At 62.0% G+C, this 15,654-nt stretch overlaps 1 protein-coding gene across 4 annotated transcripts in view; it reads left to right on the top strand.

Annotated features, from left to right (window-relative positions):
- The window catches only part of MGRN1 (mahogunin ring finger 1), a 36,506-nt gene extending 21,103 nt beyond the window's left edge, over nt 1-15,403 (top strand). The window contains exons 8-18 of one of the 4 annotated variants that reach the window (XM_068967142.1): nt 1,533-1,580; nt 2,822-2,890; nt 3,487-3,646; nt 5,371-5,480; nt 7,516-7,581; nt 8,963-9,201; nt 9,665-9,764; nt 9,911-9,956; nt 11,196-11,294; nt 12,722-12,766; nt 14,023-15,403. In XM_068967142.1, the coding sequence (XP_068823243.1) occupies nt 1,533-1,580; nt 2,822-2,890; nt 3,487-3,646; nt 5,371-5,480; nt 7,516-7,581; nt 8,963-9,201; nt 9,665-9,764; nt 9,911-9,956; nt 11,196-11,294; nt 12,722-12,762 (978 nt within the window). In that variant the 3' untranslated portion in view covers nt 12,763-12,766; nt 14,023-15,403. The remainder of the gene's footprint in view (nt 1-1,532; nt 1,581-2,821; nt 2,891-3,486; nt 3,647-5,370; nt 5,481-7,515; nt 7,582-8,962; nt 9,202-9,664; nt 9,765-9,910; nt 9,957-11,195; nt 11,295-12,721; nt 12,767-14,022) is intronic. The other 3 variants (XM_068967143.1, XM_068967140.1, XM_068967141.1) reach the window with 3 other exon arrangements.
- The last annotated feature ends 251 nt before the right edge of the window (nt 15,404-15,654 follow it).

Raw genomic sequence — 15,654 nt, 5'->3', positions numbered from 1 at the left:
GCTGACCTCTGATTTACCGTCATGTCCTGCACACAGTAGGCGCCCAGTGAATGCTGGCGGGGTGGCCGAGGGTCTGTTGTCTGCCTGGCACGGCCCTAGATGTGAGGCTCACGCCCTCCTGGGGGCCCCAAGTTGGGGGTGCCCACATAGAATAAGACCATTTACATGGAAGGATTCACTTACTGGCATTACACGTGTTTGACCTTAGGTGTTTGTCCCTTTCTTCCCGCCCAGACCCGAGTCCAGGCCCTGGCTGTTCATGTATGTGTTCAGTGTGTAGTGGGGGAACTTACGGTCACCTTCACTGCCGACTCTGCACGAGGGAGTCTCAGGGTCTCAGGATGGTCCTCTCGCTGGCCCTGTTGTTCCTGGGGGCCAGGCAGTTCCGTGTATCCATGCATACAGTGAGCGAGGGCCTGGCAGTGTTGGGACAGGGTGCCTGCTCACTGAGAGCCCTGCTGGAAGTCGTGGGGCGTGGCCCCTGTTTGCAGAGGCCACAGCCGAGCCCCGCCTACTGTGGACTTCGGCCAGCACCGGGCAGATTTCAACATCAGCCTGTGGCCCAGGTGGCCGAGGAGCAGGACGCGACGACACTGGGCTCAGACCTGCACGTCCCACGGGACCCTGGCTCCCTCAGCCGTGTGTCCAGCACTGAGAGCCTCCCGTGCGAGCCCGGCTCCTCCCTGTGATCCAGGCCTTTCCCGGTGCCCCCGGGGGTCAGTCAGCTGGCCTGAGGCCCCTCTGGTGGGGGGCAGGGACAGCCCTCTCCCTCTCTGGGCCCCTTGGCTGTACTCCTCAGGCTGGCCTGGTCGGAGGGAAAGGTGACTGTTTACCCATCTGTCTGCTCTGGCCAGCGATGGGCTGTCGCTGGCAGACATTCCGTTCTGTGCTTTGCGTTTAGAGCCCTGTGAGAAACGGCCTTATTTTTGGGGTGTAGTATACTAGAAACTTCGCTCAGAACCTACCAGGCTTACAAAAAAGGCCAGGTGCTGGTCTCGGTGGACTCAGAAAGGGTGTTTGTGGAGCAGGAGCTCAGATCAGGTTCTGTGATTGATTAACTGTGGGCTCAAAGCAGTGTGGCTCCCCAGATCCCTCCCGACCCGCTTGTCCTCACGGTTCTGAGCTTTGGGCTTCCCTGCGGAGGCAGGCATGTGGCGTCCTCGTGCTGTCTTCGCGATTAGACCAGGCTTTCTGAGGGCTGGAGCCACCCGTCTCAGTTCTTGCTGCCCAGGTGCTGCTTCCCGCCCTAGGGAGGCGCCTTCGTTGGGACTAGGCTGATGGTGAACTTGAGCCTCCTCGAGAGCTAACTACCCAGGGAGAGTTGGGTTTTGTAGATCAGGGTGGAACCCAGGTGGCAGTATATTTAGAAGATTCTCCGGGTAGTTTCGAAGCCAGGTCAGAGGGCTGATTTGAGAATCCCTGGCCTGACTCTCAAGTTTTTGTGGGGTCCTTTTTTTCAGCTGGGGACGTGGGTTGACCAAGGGTGGGCCTGAGCACGGCCGGGTTAACATGTGGGTCTTTCCCCCCCGCAGCACATGGACGGCAGCTTCTCCGTGAAGCCTTTAAAGCAGAAGCAAATCGTAAGTCTGTCAGAGGGAACACCGGGAGCCCTTTTGATTTGCGACTCGTGCGCACACGTGACCCTGTGGTCTCTGTGGGTTATTCTGCGAGGCCACCATGGCTGCTGGTGACACCGCTGCAGTGGGCCGTGGGCTCCAGAAGTCAGGGTCAGAGTCACTGGGTGTGTCTGCATGTACTGCGTACCCACTACGCATCTGCGTTGACCACTGTAGTCCTGAGTCTTGTGTAAACATTGGCTGAACGTGTGAATGGACAGAAGGAGAGAAGGGAGGGAGGGAGGGAAGGAAGGAAGAAATTAGGAAAGAAACACTGCAGTTTTCCTCCTTCCTCCTTCCAATTTGCTGAAATGACCTCCGTGTTGAATAAAGACTTGAATCGACTTGATCCGTATTTAAGGCAAAGATGGAATCTCTTGGAACCCATGGGAGCTATAGACCAATACGGCCTTTCTTTGGAGTCAGTAACTCCATGTTCCAGCCCCAGGAAGAATCACCCCTGGTGGCCTCCCGCTTCAGAACGTTCTGTGAGGATTTAGAGGCCAGGGCCCCTTGAGCCGAGCCTAGAGGCTGGTCTAACCATGGCCCCGGTGGGGTCTTTCTCCAGAGCCGTGATGATCAGGTTGCCCTTGTGTGCCGCTGCTCAGGCGTGTCAGCCACGGCCCGGGGCTGGCGGTGGCCAGTTTTTTAAGAGAGGGCTCGAGAGAACCCTGGCAGGGCCAATGCCTGGAGGTGGCTGGAGGGCGAGAGACCCCAGTGGTGGTCCAGGCACGGGTTTTGGGAGAGCTGACTGGCACACCATGGCTCTTAGGAGGGTCTTTGTGGTCTGTGTGGTGGGAAGTGCAGCAACTCAGGCCACCCTGAAACGTAGTCACCTTGAGGCCTGACTCTGGTCAGTCTTAGGCGGGAGGGGTGACAGGAGGGTCCAGAGTCGTTTTCCTGTGGGGTTGGGCCTGATAAGGTGAGCAGAAAGTGTGGTCACCAGGCCCAGTAGAGCTTGGCTCTATGCCATCCGGGCTGGGCAGGGCCTGGCCGAACCCAGTGTCCATGCTTCCTGTGGGCACCTCACCCTGCCCGTCTCCAGCAGTATCTGCTCCCTGCGGGGGGCGGGGGTTGGACAGAGCAGACACCCACGCCTGCCCCCAGGACCCGAGCCCGGCCCCTGGGAGTGGGTGTCGGGCTGGGGGTTGCAGAGGAGCCCTTGGGCGGGGGGTTGAGTGCCCAGAGACTGCTCTGCCCTGCAGGTGGACCGGGTTAGCTACCTGCTGCAGGAGATCTATGGCATTGAGAACAAGAACAACCAGGAGACCAAGGTGCGTGCTCGCGGCCCCACGGGCAGGCCAGGCCAGCGTGCCCCCCGCGCTCCGCTGGCTGCTCGGAGGTGGTGACCTGCCTGGGCCCCCATCCTGGCCAGGGCCCTGCCGTGCCTTCCCCTGGAGGCCCCAGGACCCCAGCTCCATCGCTTTTCCTTCATTCTTGAGTTATCAGAGCCTGTGGGACGTTTTGTCCTTTCTCCAGCAAATGTGCTGCCTCCTTCCCATCACTGGGCTCCGGCTGTCAGGGCAGCCTGGGACGCCGGGCCGGCTCCTGCCCCCAGACCTTGCCCAGGTGGCCCTGGCCTTTTCCCCCTCACAGCAGCGGCTCAGCTCGGGGTGTGACATCCGTGAGGGGAGCCTGGCGGCCCATAGAGCCTGGGTGTGGGGGCAAAGGCCCCCTCAATTGTGGGGAACAGGAGACCTGAGTCCTCTCTATTTGGGGGGGGTGGATGGGGGGACGCCCTGCTCCTTGGTGACCTTCCTCTGCCCCCGGGGGCTTCCCTTGGCCCCCGCAGCCCCCGGGGGGGAAGGTCCCCAGCGTCTGACCTCTGGCCTCAGGAGCCACTGACCCTGGGCGCCTCGTGTCCCCGCAGCCCTCGGATGAGGAGAACAGCGACAACAGCAACGAGTGCGTGGTGTGCCTGTCTGACCTCCGGGACACGCTGATCCTGCCCTGCCGCCACCTCTGCCTCTGCAACTCCTGTGCGGACACGCTGCGCTACCAGGCCAGCAACTGCCCCATCTGCCGGCTGCGTGAGTGGGGCAGGCGGGGGCGGCACAGGCAGGGCCCCCACAGTCATGGCCAGCACCTCTGGGGAGGTCGGACCCGGTCCAGGAGGGACTGGCGGCCGGTGTGTGCAGGGAGCTGCCGAGACGCGATCAGTGACTCAGAGCTTCTCAAGGAGTACATGGGACAGACTCGGAGCAGTTCAGTTCAGTTCAGTTGCTCAGTCGTGTCCGACTCTTTGCGACCCCATGGACCGTAGCACGCCAGGCCTCCATCACCAACTCCTGGAGCTTATTCAAACTCATGTCCATCGAGTTGGTGATGGCATCCAACCATCTCATCCTCTGCCGTCCCCTTCTTCCACCTTCAATCTTTGCCAGCTGCTGCTGCTGCTAAGTCTTTCCCAGCATCAGGGTCTTTTCAAATGAGTCTGATAAAACACGACAATAAAGTGGAAAATGTGCTGGGTGTAAATGAACACGGAGTTAAATTTGGTTTCCTGGAGCATCTGGAAAAGGTTGTCACATCAGGCCAAATTTTGAGTAAAACATCCATCCTCCAGCAGAGAAGGACCGTCCTCAGGGCGTGGGTCCTGCTGGTGTCTCTGGGGTCCTGGCCCGGTCCCAGTCGGTGCTGGGTGTGGGCAGTGAGGGCGCCCTCGTGTGGCCGCTGCGGGACATTTTCTCTGAATAAATAAAGGATGGCCTTTTTTTTTTCAGTCATAGGCGGCTGTCAGGTGTATTGTTGCTTTCGGAAGCAGTGCATGGGTAGATTTGAAATTCGGGTCGTAAAAACATGTTTTTATTGTTGTGTTTAGTTCTTTGGTCAGTGACTGTTCACTATAAAGCTCTTTTGTTGGATAGTTTATAGCTACGTTAAAATCATGCTTCAGAGCAGTTAATCAATATTCATGGCCTTGGGAAACCCTGGGAGAGAAAAAGAAAGTGTGATTTACAAATAGCAAAGCTCAGGGAGTTCCCTGGTATCCTAGTGGTTAGAGCTCCAGGCTTTCACTACTGGGACCCAGGTTTAATCCCTGGTGGGGACTGAAATCCCACAGACTGGTGGGTGCCCTGAAGCCTGGTATAAAAAAAAAACCAAAAAGTCCAGTTTTTTTAAAAATGCAAATTGGTCTTTGTAACTAAGTGCTCTTTGCCCTATGAAACCGTTTAGCATATTAAAAAACCTAACTTACATTCAGTAAGGATTAATAACATGCCATTTTACTTTGTTTCCCAATTGGATTTACTTTCGTTTTTAGTGAATTACATTCCAGCTTAAAGGCGTTTAGTTGTTTGTATATACAGTCAAAGGAGACCAGGGCAGGGCATTTTGAAGGCTTTTGTTGTGATTAAATCATTTGTTTTGTTTTCAATAACAAGTACTATTTCATGACTACCATACTTTTCACAAAACAAATTCTTCATCCACCTGAAAACTAAAATATAAGGTGGTTATGTTTCATCAGCTGTATTGGACTGACTGAAATTCCTTGTGTCTGAGAATCATGGTCTTTAGGAATTCATTCTTATATTCAATTCCAAGAAGGTGGTATGTTTCCCTGGAGCCTCTGGCTTCCTACAGGGAGGAATCTACTTATATTCTTTCCCTTCTTTTTTTTTTCTCCTTTAACCTTAACCTGGGCCTCTCCCAGGATCACTGCAGGGTGGGTGGTCGTCAGGGTCCCTGAAACTCAGCAGGGTCTCAGAGTGCTGCCCCCACGTGACCTGAACCCATCCCTCCCCCGCAGCGTTCCGAGCTCTTCTGCAGATCCGGGCGGTGCGCAAGAAGCCGGGGGCCCTGTCCCCCATCTCCTTCAGCCCTGTTTTGGCCCAGAGCATGGACCATGACGAGCATTCTGTGAGTGCTTCTTCCTTTCTGTGTTGGAGCTGGAGAGGGCGGGGGTGTGGGTGGGTGGGGGGCCTGTGAGAAGCCCCGCCCACTGTAAGGCCCCGCCCTCACGTTCGGACAGAGAGGGCTCCTGGTGGGGCTGGTGGGTCAGCAGCGGGCTGTCCAGGCTCTGCCCTTAGGGCCGTGCCCTGCCAGCTTTTGGGGCCCCTGGCTCACCTGCCTGGTCCCAGGGGGCAGCGGTGAGGCTGAGTTCGGGGGGGGTCGACCCCGGCCCCGTGAGCGCTGGCTGCCCCGAGGACGTTGCTTCTACCAATAGCAAGGTTCTGAGATGCAGGTGACCTTTGGCTGAGTCTGAGTCATCGTGTCAGTCATCTCTGCTCCACCACACCAGACAGCCAGGGGCATTGTGTGCTCTTAGGAAGGGAGTTCTCCTCCAAAGGGCGGCAGTGGCGTATCCTCACATGCTCCCTGCCCTCCCAGCCCCTGCCCAGGCACACAGGAGGGCACCCGCAGCCGTCCGCCGCACCTGCTCCCAAGGAACCGTGGGTCAGACCTTGCTGCAGCGGACAAGGGGAGTTAGACCAGGCTTCAGGGACCTCGAGAGACGGGGAGGGAGACAGACACAGACACACAGAGACATGGGCGGATGGAGATGAAGGTTGACAGGGCGGTGCTGAGAGAAGGGCAGGTGGAGAAGCAGAAGGAAGTGTGGAGAGACACACAGACGGGGCAGCGGTTCGGGGGTCGCCGAGGTGGGCAGAGAGACAAAAGATGGAGGAGGGACGTGGGGCAGGCCCGGCTCTTGGGTCCCCGCTGGCTTCGAGCGTTGTCAGCCTGTGAGCCTGTTTTCTTGGCTCTCGATTGAGTTGTTTGGATCCCGTGATTCTCAGAGGCCCTGCCAGCGCTCTGAAAGGGAGACGAGCCAACACCGCTCGGCCTGGCATCCCCACAGACGGTGCCTGCCCTGGGCCAGCAGGTGTGATGAGTTCTGCCCCAGTGTTTGAGAACCAGGCCGCTGTTTAAGTCTTTCAGTATCTTAAGGTGCTGTGTGCCCCTGGATCAGGGGCAAGGATGCCCATCTCCCCACTGTCCTGGGCCAGCCACACTGCTTATCCTGCTAGGCCTGTGGGCACCAGGGCTTCCAGCTCTGAAACCAGGCCCTCGGCCGTTTAACGGTAGACTTTATTTCAGAGCAGTGAGCACCTTCTCCAGCACCATCCATGTTGCTGGTGGAGAGAACGGTGCTGAGGTTCCCACCCCGAGGCAGGAGGCTGGCTGCTCCATGGAGAGTGGGCTCAGGCAGTGGGTTCTTACTGCCGCCACTCCTGATTTCTGCCCTGGTGTCCGAGGGTCAGGTGGGACCCTCCCGTGTTTGTCCCTCTCACTGTGGAAGGGCTGAAGCACCTCCCACAGTGCAGGGCAGCCCAGGGCATGGATGGTTAACGTTGCATGCTCCCGAGGGCCAGCGCAGCCCTCTCTGGATGTTATGATCCCAAGTAAGTGGCCCTCATTCTCTACCACGTTCCCTGCGCGAGCAGTTTCCACGAAGCACCAGAGCCCACGTGAGCCATTTTCTGCAGTGAATCTTAAGATCAGCACCGAGTGGGAGCGATCGGAGGCTTTAACTCCATCTTTAGGAGTCAGGCTTGGCAATGAGTCGACCAGGCCGTGTTGGGGCCTCCAGCTCCCTTCTCTGTGCCCAGCTGGGCCCCCTCGTGGGGCGTGCTTGGCCGCTGTCTTGCCCGCCCCAGCCAGGACCTGCTGCTTGGCAGGGGGTGGGAGTTGGCCCAAACCAGGAGTGGCCGCTGGGGACAGGCACTGGCTCCTCCAGTGCCAAGAGGATGCACAGGCCCAGCCTACCCAGGCCCCGAGGTAGAACCCATGCTCAGGCAGGTCCCCGCGGGCGGCTCAGAGGCTGGTAGAGTTTGCAAAGCGCTGGCTCCTGGCCTGCTTGGAGGCCAGAAGGCCAGGGAGACCCCGTCCAGCCCACTCGGCGCCGCACGGGGGGTGGCAGCGGTAAAACCTATGATTTTTATCTTGACAGTGTCCCTTTAAAAAATCAAAGTCGCACCCCGCCTCCCTGGCCAGCAAGAAACCTAAAGGGGAAACAGTAAGTGTGTCTGGCCCCGTGGCTTCGTCTCTGCCCCGTGCCCCGATGACTGCAGTGACGGAACGGGCACGCACTTTCACCCCAGGCCAGTGTGTCCAGTTCCTTTAACCTGTCAGACCCACTATCCCCAGTCCCGGCGTGCCCACCCAGGAAGGGAGTTTTGTGGAACAAGCAGAACACAAGGTCTGTCGGCACGAAGCCCCGGCACCCCTCTCGCCAGCTCTGCTTTCTCCCGAGTGCCCTGTTTCCCTTTTTTTTCTTGCTGGCAGTGGAATGACATCAGAGGTGGAACTAAGGCTGCCGCTCTTGTTGCGAATGTCCCTCACGCTTGCTCGCCCTGCACCCCTGCCCTGCGGGCCAACACTCGTATTTCTCTCATTTTCCCTGCATCTCGGGGTGGAGGCAGGCAGGGGGCAGGTGGTGAGTAGCTGCCAGGCCGGGCCTCTGCCTGGACCACCCCCTTGGTAAAAGGCAGAGGGTCAGCTTAGACACAGAGATTTCCTTTTCTTCTCCCTGTTCCGAGGGGCGAGGGAGATTAGAGTAATAACTTGAACCTGCAGTCAGCCTGGGAGCAGATGCAGGCGCCGTGGTCCCAGGTGGCCCAGAGGTGGCTGCTGAGGACAGGAAGCCCCAGCCGGCTCCTCTGCCCGCCTGGCCCCCAGGTTCACCCTGTCACCTCTTGCAGGTCAGCGGGGCAGGCAGGGCTTCCAAGGAGAGTGCACTGCCCTTCACCTCGCTCACAAGCTGATGGCAGGTGGCCATCCCACCTGCGGCCCCGGCAGCCCAACTAACACCCCCGGCGCCTGGCCTCCCGCTCCCTTCGCCTTTAGCCCTGAACTTAGCCCGTTGGTTGGATCCTCACAGCGTGGGCAGTACCAGTCTTGGGCCCATTAGACTCCCGGGAGCCCGTGTCGGCCCAGCAGTGCTTGCGCAGCCCCGGAAAGTCTCTGGGCCCCACCCCTGTGTCGGGCGGGTCCTCTTGGCCTGGACCGCGCGCTCCCAGTGGCTTCTCCCACGGCTTTGCTGCCCTTCTGCTCCGGCCCTTCCTCTTACTAACTGCGCCCCCCACGCTCTGCGCCCACCAGGCAGGAGCAGAAAGCCAGGCAGGGGCTGGCCGAGGCCGGGGCGGGTGGCCTTCTGGACGCCTTCTCTGCCTCCATTCTGGGCACCACACGGACACTTGGATGTCCAGGGCCACGGCTGATGGCCGAGGCCTCCCTGGGCAGGGGTGCCCCCCGAGGGCGGGGGACAAGAGCCTGGAAGGTGGAGTGGTCGGGGGACGGTCAGAGAGCAGGCTCTGGGGAGCAGACCGTCTCGGGGGCGCCGTGGGCAGTGGGCGGGCGCCTGGCCGGCTGGCCCCTCACCCCCGCTTCCTCCACAGAGCGCCGACAGCATCCCGCCCGGCTACGAGCCCATCTCCTTGCTCGAGGCACTCAATGGCCTTCGGGCGGTGCCCCCAGCCGTCCCCCCAGCTGTCCCCACGGCTCCCCTCTACGAGGAGATCACTTACTCAGGCGTCTCAGACGGCCTGTCGCAGGCCAGCTGTCCACTTGCTGGGATCGATCGGATGGTGGAAAGCAGCCTGCAGAAGGGCAAGCCCCGGAGCAAGTCCCCTGACAGGTGAGCCCGGCACCGGCAGCCCCCTGCGGCGGCGTGCGGCCCTGTCAGCTGCACCGCCCCCGCCCCGCCTGCCCCACTGCAAGCCGGGGGCCATGTGCCCAGGGCCTGGCCACGGGTCAGTCATGGGTCCTCCGGGCCGCCCGTGGAGGTGCTGGTGACCAGCCCTGCCGGGCTGTTTTTCTCAGACGCTCACGGGTTTTTAGAAGAGTATGAAGGAGGCACAGGTTCTGTAGAACTCCCACAGCCCCAGTGCCTTCTGTGTGTCACAGAGCGGCTCCAAAGATTGGGGAGGCCACGGGCTTGTCCTTTGGCCGAGGCTCCCTTCCCCTCTGTGCGGGCCCTGGGGGCCTCCTGCCACGCACTCCCCGGCCTGGCGCACCTGTGCTGGCCCCCCGGCTGTTGGGGCCCCTGGGGCTGGCTTGGTTGAGCTCACCCGCCTGTCCTCTGCCCCCTCTGTCCCCAGCACCCTCCGGTCCCCGTCGTCCCCCATCCACGAGGAGGACAACTCGGAGGCTCTGCCCGTGCCGGGCGGGGCGGGGCTGGCGCTGAGCAGCTCCCCCGAGGTGAGGCCCCTGCCCTGTCCGTCTGTCCCCTCTGCCTGCCTGTTGGCCTCCCAGCCCCTACTGCTAGGGGCTGAAGGCCGTGGGGCCCCCTGTGTCCGGGGCCTGGCTGTCAGCACCAGGGTCTAAGCACGTGTCTTGTGTCTTAGAGCTTCATGACTGAGACGGTGGATGAGACTTCGTCGATGAAGCAAGGTGAGTGCTCCCTGGCCTGAGCCCCGCCGTGCTCCGCCCCTGCTCCTCTGAGGGTTCTCCGAGCCTTGCTAGCTGACCACACACCGCAGTTCCTGCACGGAGGATAGCCCTCGGCCGCCCGGTTTCCCTCCCTGCCCGTCCTTTAGTGGCAACAGCCGTTTTTTCTCTTCCCACCTGGACGGTTCTGCCGTGGTTGGTGCCTCATGCTCTTGGCCTGGGGCTCTGCCTGTCCCACCACAGCAGGGTCCCACCGGGGCCTCTGGGACTCGGGCCTGGTGTGGCCGATGGCCAGGGGCGTGCACAGCTCAGCCAGTCCCTCCCCTGTGTGTCCCCCATGCGGGGGTCCTGGCGCCCTTCCTGAGCAGAGGGTTTCGTTAGCACTCAGTGGCCCCTGGGGTCTAGTCCCAGCCGCCGCTGCCAGGCACTGGCTCTGGGTGGGGCAGGGACCTGCCAAGCCACCACAGGGCCTCAAGGGAGGTGATGCGACTTGGAGACGCCATCCCTCTGCTGTCCCAGTGGTTCCTCCCCGCATCAGACAAGGAGACAGAGATTCACCAGGCTTGGTGTCGGGGGAGGCCCGGGTGTGGTCAAGGTCCCCAGAGCACCCTGCCATCTCTGGCAGCGTGAGCCCTCCCAGCTGCGTGGCCCCTGGCCCCGAGGGTCACGGGGTGACCGCGGCCTGCAGGCCCTTGGGAGTGGTGCCAGGAAGGGGGTGTCCCCCTGGGAGCCCAGTGCTGTTGCTTCCTGCTCACCGTGCAGGCAGGCCCGTCTGCCCCTCAGGCCTCAGCTTCACCCCCCAGTGGCGGCAGCTCCTTCCTACCTGCACAGTGCTCCGGGACCGGGGGCCTCCAGGGCCCTGTCATGGGATCCAGGGCCCTCTGAGGGCCCCAGAAGCGCAGGGCAGGTCCCAGCTGAGGTCTGACATGTAAGGAGGAGGATCCACCCCCGACGTGAATGCCCCGCTGTGGGCCTGGAGCTGTGTGCCCACCTGCCCGTTCCGGAAGATAGCAGACATTCTTTTCAATGTGGGCATGGGATGTTTTTCTAATAAAAACATAACAGAGCCCCATGCCCCCCCAGAGGGGTCAGGGGGCAGGAGAAAAGGAAAAAGGAAGAGAACATAACGGACCGTCTGCCTCGGTCCCGGGAGAGCGGGGGAGTCGGGGTGGGGTCTGGGCTCAGGGGCATGGCCGGACCACCTCCTGCCTGCAGGCCCCCCACCTGCCCTGTCCCCTGCAGGGAGCCGCGTGCCGTCCATCGAGAATGTCCTGCAGGACGGCAGCCCCGAGCCCTGTGGCCGCAGCCAGCCCAGTGCACCTGCCGACGTCTTCCTGCCAGGTAAGGGCGCTACACCTGAGGTTCTGGAGTCGAGACGAGCAGCCTCGTTGCTCTCAGAGCCTGGTTCCTTCCTGGTGGCGGGAAAGGCCCTCCTCTCTGCCCCCGCCTGCCCCGGGAGCCACACTGCCTTGAGCTATGGCTGGGCACTGGGGGGCTGAGATGGGCTTCAGTGTGGAAGGGCTTCTTGTCCCTGGGCTTCTGGCCGAGCAGCAGAGCCTGTGCAAACAGAGGGAGCTTGGAGGTCGGGGTGCTGGTGTGAAGAGGCAGACGACAGGTGGCTCACCGACACACACAGGCCCCCCAAGAGGAACCCACGGGCGAAGCTCTGTTAGAGCGACTCGGGACTCCAGAGGACCTGGTGTTTCCTGAGGGTGAAAACCTGGTCGGGCAGGGTGGGGAGGAGGGGTCAGGAGAGACTCCGCTTCCCGGAGCCTTGAGCGGATCCTGATCCTGCCGATCCTGCCGATGGCCTCTCACCCTGGCCCCTGGGTGCTGCTTGGGGGCACCCCGAGCACACTCAGCCCGTGCAGGACTGCCCCCTATTTCTCACCCCTCCAGTGGCCCACAGAGCGTCCAGGCGTTTGCAGGGCTGGCCCAGCCCATCACTGGGCCCGGGACCTCTGGCGGTCAGGACCCCCAGCGTGTCTCAGACCTCCTGTGGATCTCGGCCAGCTGCGGGGTGGGGAGAGCGGCAGAGGCCACTGGCTGGCCCTGGTGCGTGACCAGACAGTGGGGTGGGCTTGGTTCTTGACGCCAGCGCAGAACGGGGGCCACGCTGGACTGTCCTCCACCCGCTTCCCCCCTAGCTTGGCTGCCTGCTCCTGGGGGCAGGCTGGGGCCCTCAGGGATCCACCACTTTTGTGACCGCCCACCCCCATGCCGCCGCCTCTTTCCCCCGAGCTTCCTCCTTCAGCAGAGACCCTGAGCATCTCCCACGGCACTGTGTGGCTTTAAGAACGTGAGCCCCCACACGTGGGGGGTACCTTCTTTTCAGCAACTGCAGGTGTCCTCTGGGTGGAGGAAGCGTGGTTTAGTGGATCTTAGTGTAACCTGCCAGATAGGATAAAGTCGGGGTGGGGAAATCCGTAAAACGGAGAGGCCTGCGATGCCCGGTGCCCCATCAGCCCCGCGGGCTGGAGGCCCTTGCTGGGCCCCGCCACGCCCAGCCCCTCATCCCTGCCGGCTGCCTGGGTCCTTCCCCGGCCTGGCGTCCTCTGCCTTAGCACCAGGCCCGGGCGCACTCTCGGGAAACGTGCTCGGCACCTCTCTTGTGCATCAACCTGTCCGCGTGCGCATGGCGTTTGTTCCTATCATACCCCGCCCCCGCGCCTGCACCTCAGTCCCCTGTGCCGGCGCCTCTGCCTGGAGTGTGCGGCCCCTCTGAGCGCCCTGCTAACCGAGCTTCCGTCTTTCTCCTCCTCTGGCAGCCCTGGGGCCCGGCTCCTGCTCCGCTGGTTTAGAGGAGTAAGCCGGTACGTGACGCCTTCGCACGAGGGGCGGGGGGCTGCTTCCCCATATGGGGAAGTCTTCTCTGGGGCCCTGGATTTTGAATCCAGAGGCTTCTGAAGGCCACAGCAGGGGTGCTCCAGAGAGGTGGTCCTTGGGGGAGGGGTCCGACCAGCCTTTGGAACCGGAGGACTTTCCCTCTGGACCAGGATGCCCAGTGAGGCTCTTGTAGCCTCGAGGGTCCCAGGATCAGTGACTCAGCACCAGCCAGGACCCTGCTGTTGCTGACAACTAGCCTGTCCCCCACCCCTGGAACCTCCTGGAACACCAGCATGCTCTGGGGTCAGCCTGTGAGTGGTCCCCGGACAGCCCAAATGGGCATCTTACTGAAAGCCATTCCGAGAGCAACCTCAAAGAGAGGGAGGCACTGGGGGACCCCTGCCCCTCCTCCAGGCAACCTCAGCCCGCTGGGAAGTCTGGAGAGAAAGAATCTGGTGCCTTCGATGGCCCAGGGTTTCTAGATGAATGTGGTGGGGTCCTGCCCCCGGCTGTCGGCCTTGGAGGACTTGGCCCCCCTCCCAGTCAGCCGTGCTGCCCAACTGCGGGGTCCGCCACCGACGACATTCCTCCCACAGACCTCTCCTACCTTCCTTGGTCGCTTCTTGTGACAATGTTTAGCTTCAACTGAAATCGGACCTGGCACTTTTATGACATTGGCCCCAGCCTCATCCTTGGGAGATAGTGTTGCCACTTGGGTAAAACTTCAAGAAGCGAGAAACTGCTCAGACCTGGCTGCGGAGAACCGTGTTTGTCTTCTGGGCTGCATGGCAGAGCTGGCTTCCCGTGTGCAGCCTCAGCTCCTAAGAAGACAGTCCCCTCGCTGGGTCCCCGAGGGTCTGTCGCTGGCCCCAGGGACACCTGGGTTTGCCCCTGAAGCTGCCTGGGGCCTGCAAGGTGTGGCGCCCCAGGCACCAGTGCCCGGGGTGGCCTGAGCACAGGGGTAGTTCATAGCACCCTGGGGGTGCCTCTTGGGGTGCCCCGGGCCCCACTGCCTGTGCCCCTCTGCCGGGGCCACCGAGTCCAGCTGAACCCAGTGGTGACGGGACAGTGGCCCGGCAGAAGCAGGAAGCTCAGCGCAGGCGTGGGCAGGGGCCAGCGGCGGGCACCCCTTAGCTGGCCAAGGTCGCCGGCCTGCCGTGTGCCCCACTGCAAACATGCTGGGCGGCTGTGGGAGCCCAGAGCCCATGGGCTGCCCGCTGACTTTTGCCCTCTCGCCCTGCAGGATGGTCCACCTCCATGGAGACTCCCCGCAGCCTCCACATCGCTGGGCACCCCCGGCCCCCGCTTGGCGGCCCCAGCCCCGACCCCAGGGTTGCTGAGCTTACCCCACTCTGAGAGCCTGGCCCGGCTGGCAGTGCAGAGCCCCCACCTCCGCCAAGATCCCAGCGCGACCCCGGACCCTCCAGTCTGCACGGCGGTGTGGTTTCCGGCTCCAAGGGGCCGTGTGACCCTCCATCAGAGAGGACAGCTGACCGTTGCCTCCGCCCACTCCCCTTTTCTACGGTCAAGGTTTGCTGATGGTCCACAATGAAGGACGGCGGCTTTCTGCCCTGGGCGCCGAGCTCTGGGCTCCCCCCGCATGCCCCGGGGGGCTGGTCACCCATGAGAAGCCTGGATGGGCCTCCACAGCCCCCAAGCCCGTGAGGGGCCCGTCGGCGCCAGTGAACGTGGCAAAGCGGAGAATTCGGTGGCGGACCGAGCACAGCCTCGTCAGAACGACGCGGGACTCTGGGAGGGAAGGAAGCAGGGGCCGAGTCTCAGCCAATGAAGGAAACAGTGCCTGTCCCCCACCATGCGTGTGGCCTCCCCCTCCCCACTGGCCCCATGGGGCGCCTCCCTCAGGTCAGCCGGCCTGGCAGCCAGACCTGCCGTGGGCCCAGCCACTGGCAGGGGTTCTGTCTGGGCCCTTCTCTGAGCCCGGCGCCTTCTCAGAGGCAGCTTCGCCCACCTTACCAGACCTTCCAGGTGGGGGTTCCACTTGCCCGTGGCACTGCTCTTCCCCTAGGGGGCGTGACAGGCCTTTGGGCTTCTCAGCCCTCTGTTTGCCATGTAGACGTGACTCACCGTCCCTCCTTGATTCCTTCAGTTTGGGGCTCCTGTGGTGGGACCTGCCTGGGGGTTGTGGATCCCATCTGAGGTGACCTCATCTTTTAAAGATACATTTTCTGGGCAGCAGAAAGGCCAAGGGGGCGCTTGGCCTTGGTGCCCCGGACCAGCTGCCCGTGCAGGGCCTTGAGCCTGGTGGATGGGTCTCAGCACCCAGGAGCTGGCCCTCGGCCAGCGAGAGAGGGCCTGGCTCCCTGTGGAGCTGCCCCAGGGAGCACGGTCCCGGGGCGGCTGGCAGCCCCACCCGGGGCACTTGGGGGACGCCCCCGTTTCTCTCCGGTCGAGCCTGTGAGCAGAGGCCACAGCCGGGGCGGCCTGCCCCAGCCCCTTGGCTCCCTGCGTGCCCTCCCCTCTCGGCCACCATGTGCTCCTGGGGGCACACGTGGCGATGCACACACACGCACCCCTGCACACACAGGCGGGGAGGCCATGTCCTGCTGCTCACTCCTCTCACGGTCAGCACCCCAGCCTCTCACCGTCTGTGTTGGTGTCAGTGATTCTGCAGGACAGGGTGCAGACTGGCCTGTCTTGGACTCACATGTGCTGTCATTTGATGTACTCTGATTGGCTAGTTTTTGTTCGTTTTTACTGTATATTTATAGTAATAAAACCGCGCAGCAGTATCCTGCCCGCTCCCTCCGTGCCCAGCCCCGCTGGGCTCAGGTTCCCTCCTGGGAGGCCGGGTGGTATGGGAGCCCGCTCATGGCTGCAGCCCCGGTTCCCTCAAGTCTAAGATGCCAGCAAACCT

Source organism: Capricornis sumatraensis, chromosome 3, assembly GCF_032405125.1.
Source record: "Capricornis sumatraensis isolate serow.1 chromosome 3, serow.2, whole genome shotgun sequence".
Lineage (NCBI taxonomy): Eukaryota > Metazoa > Chordata > Mammalia > Artiodactyla > Bovidae > Capricornis > Capricornis sumatraensis.
The sequence above is the reverse complement of the archived record's forward strand: the minus strand, read 5'-3'. Positions and strand labels throughout refer to the sequence as shown.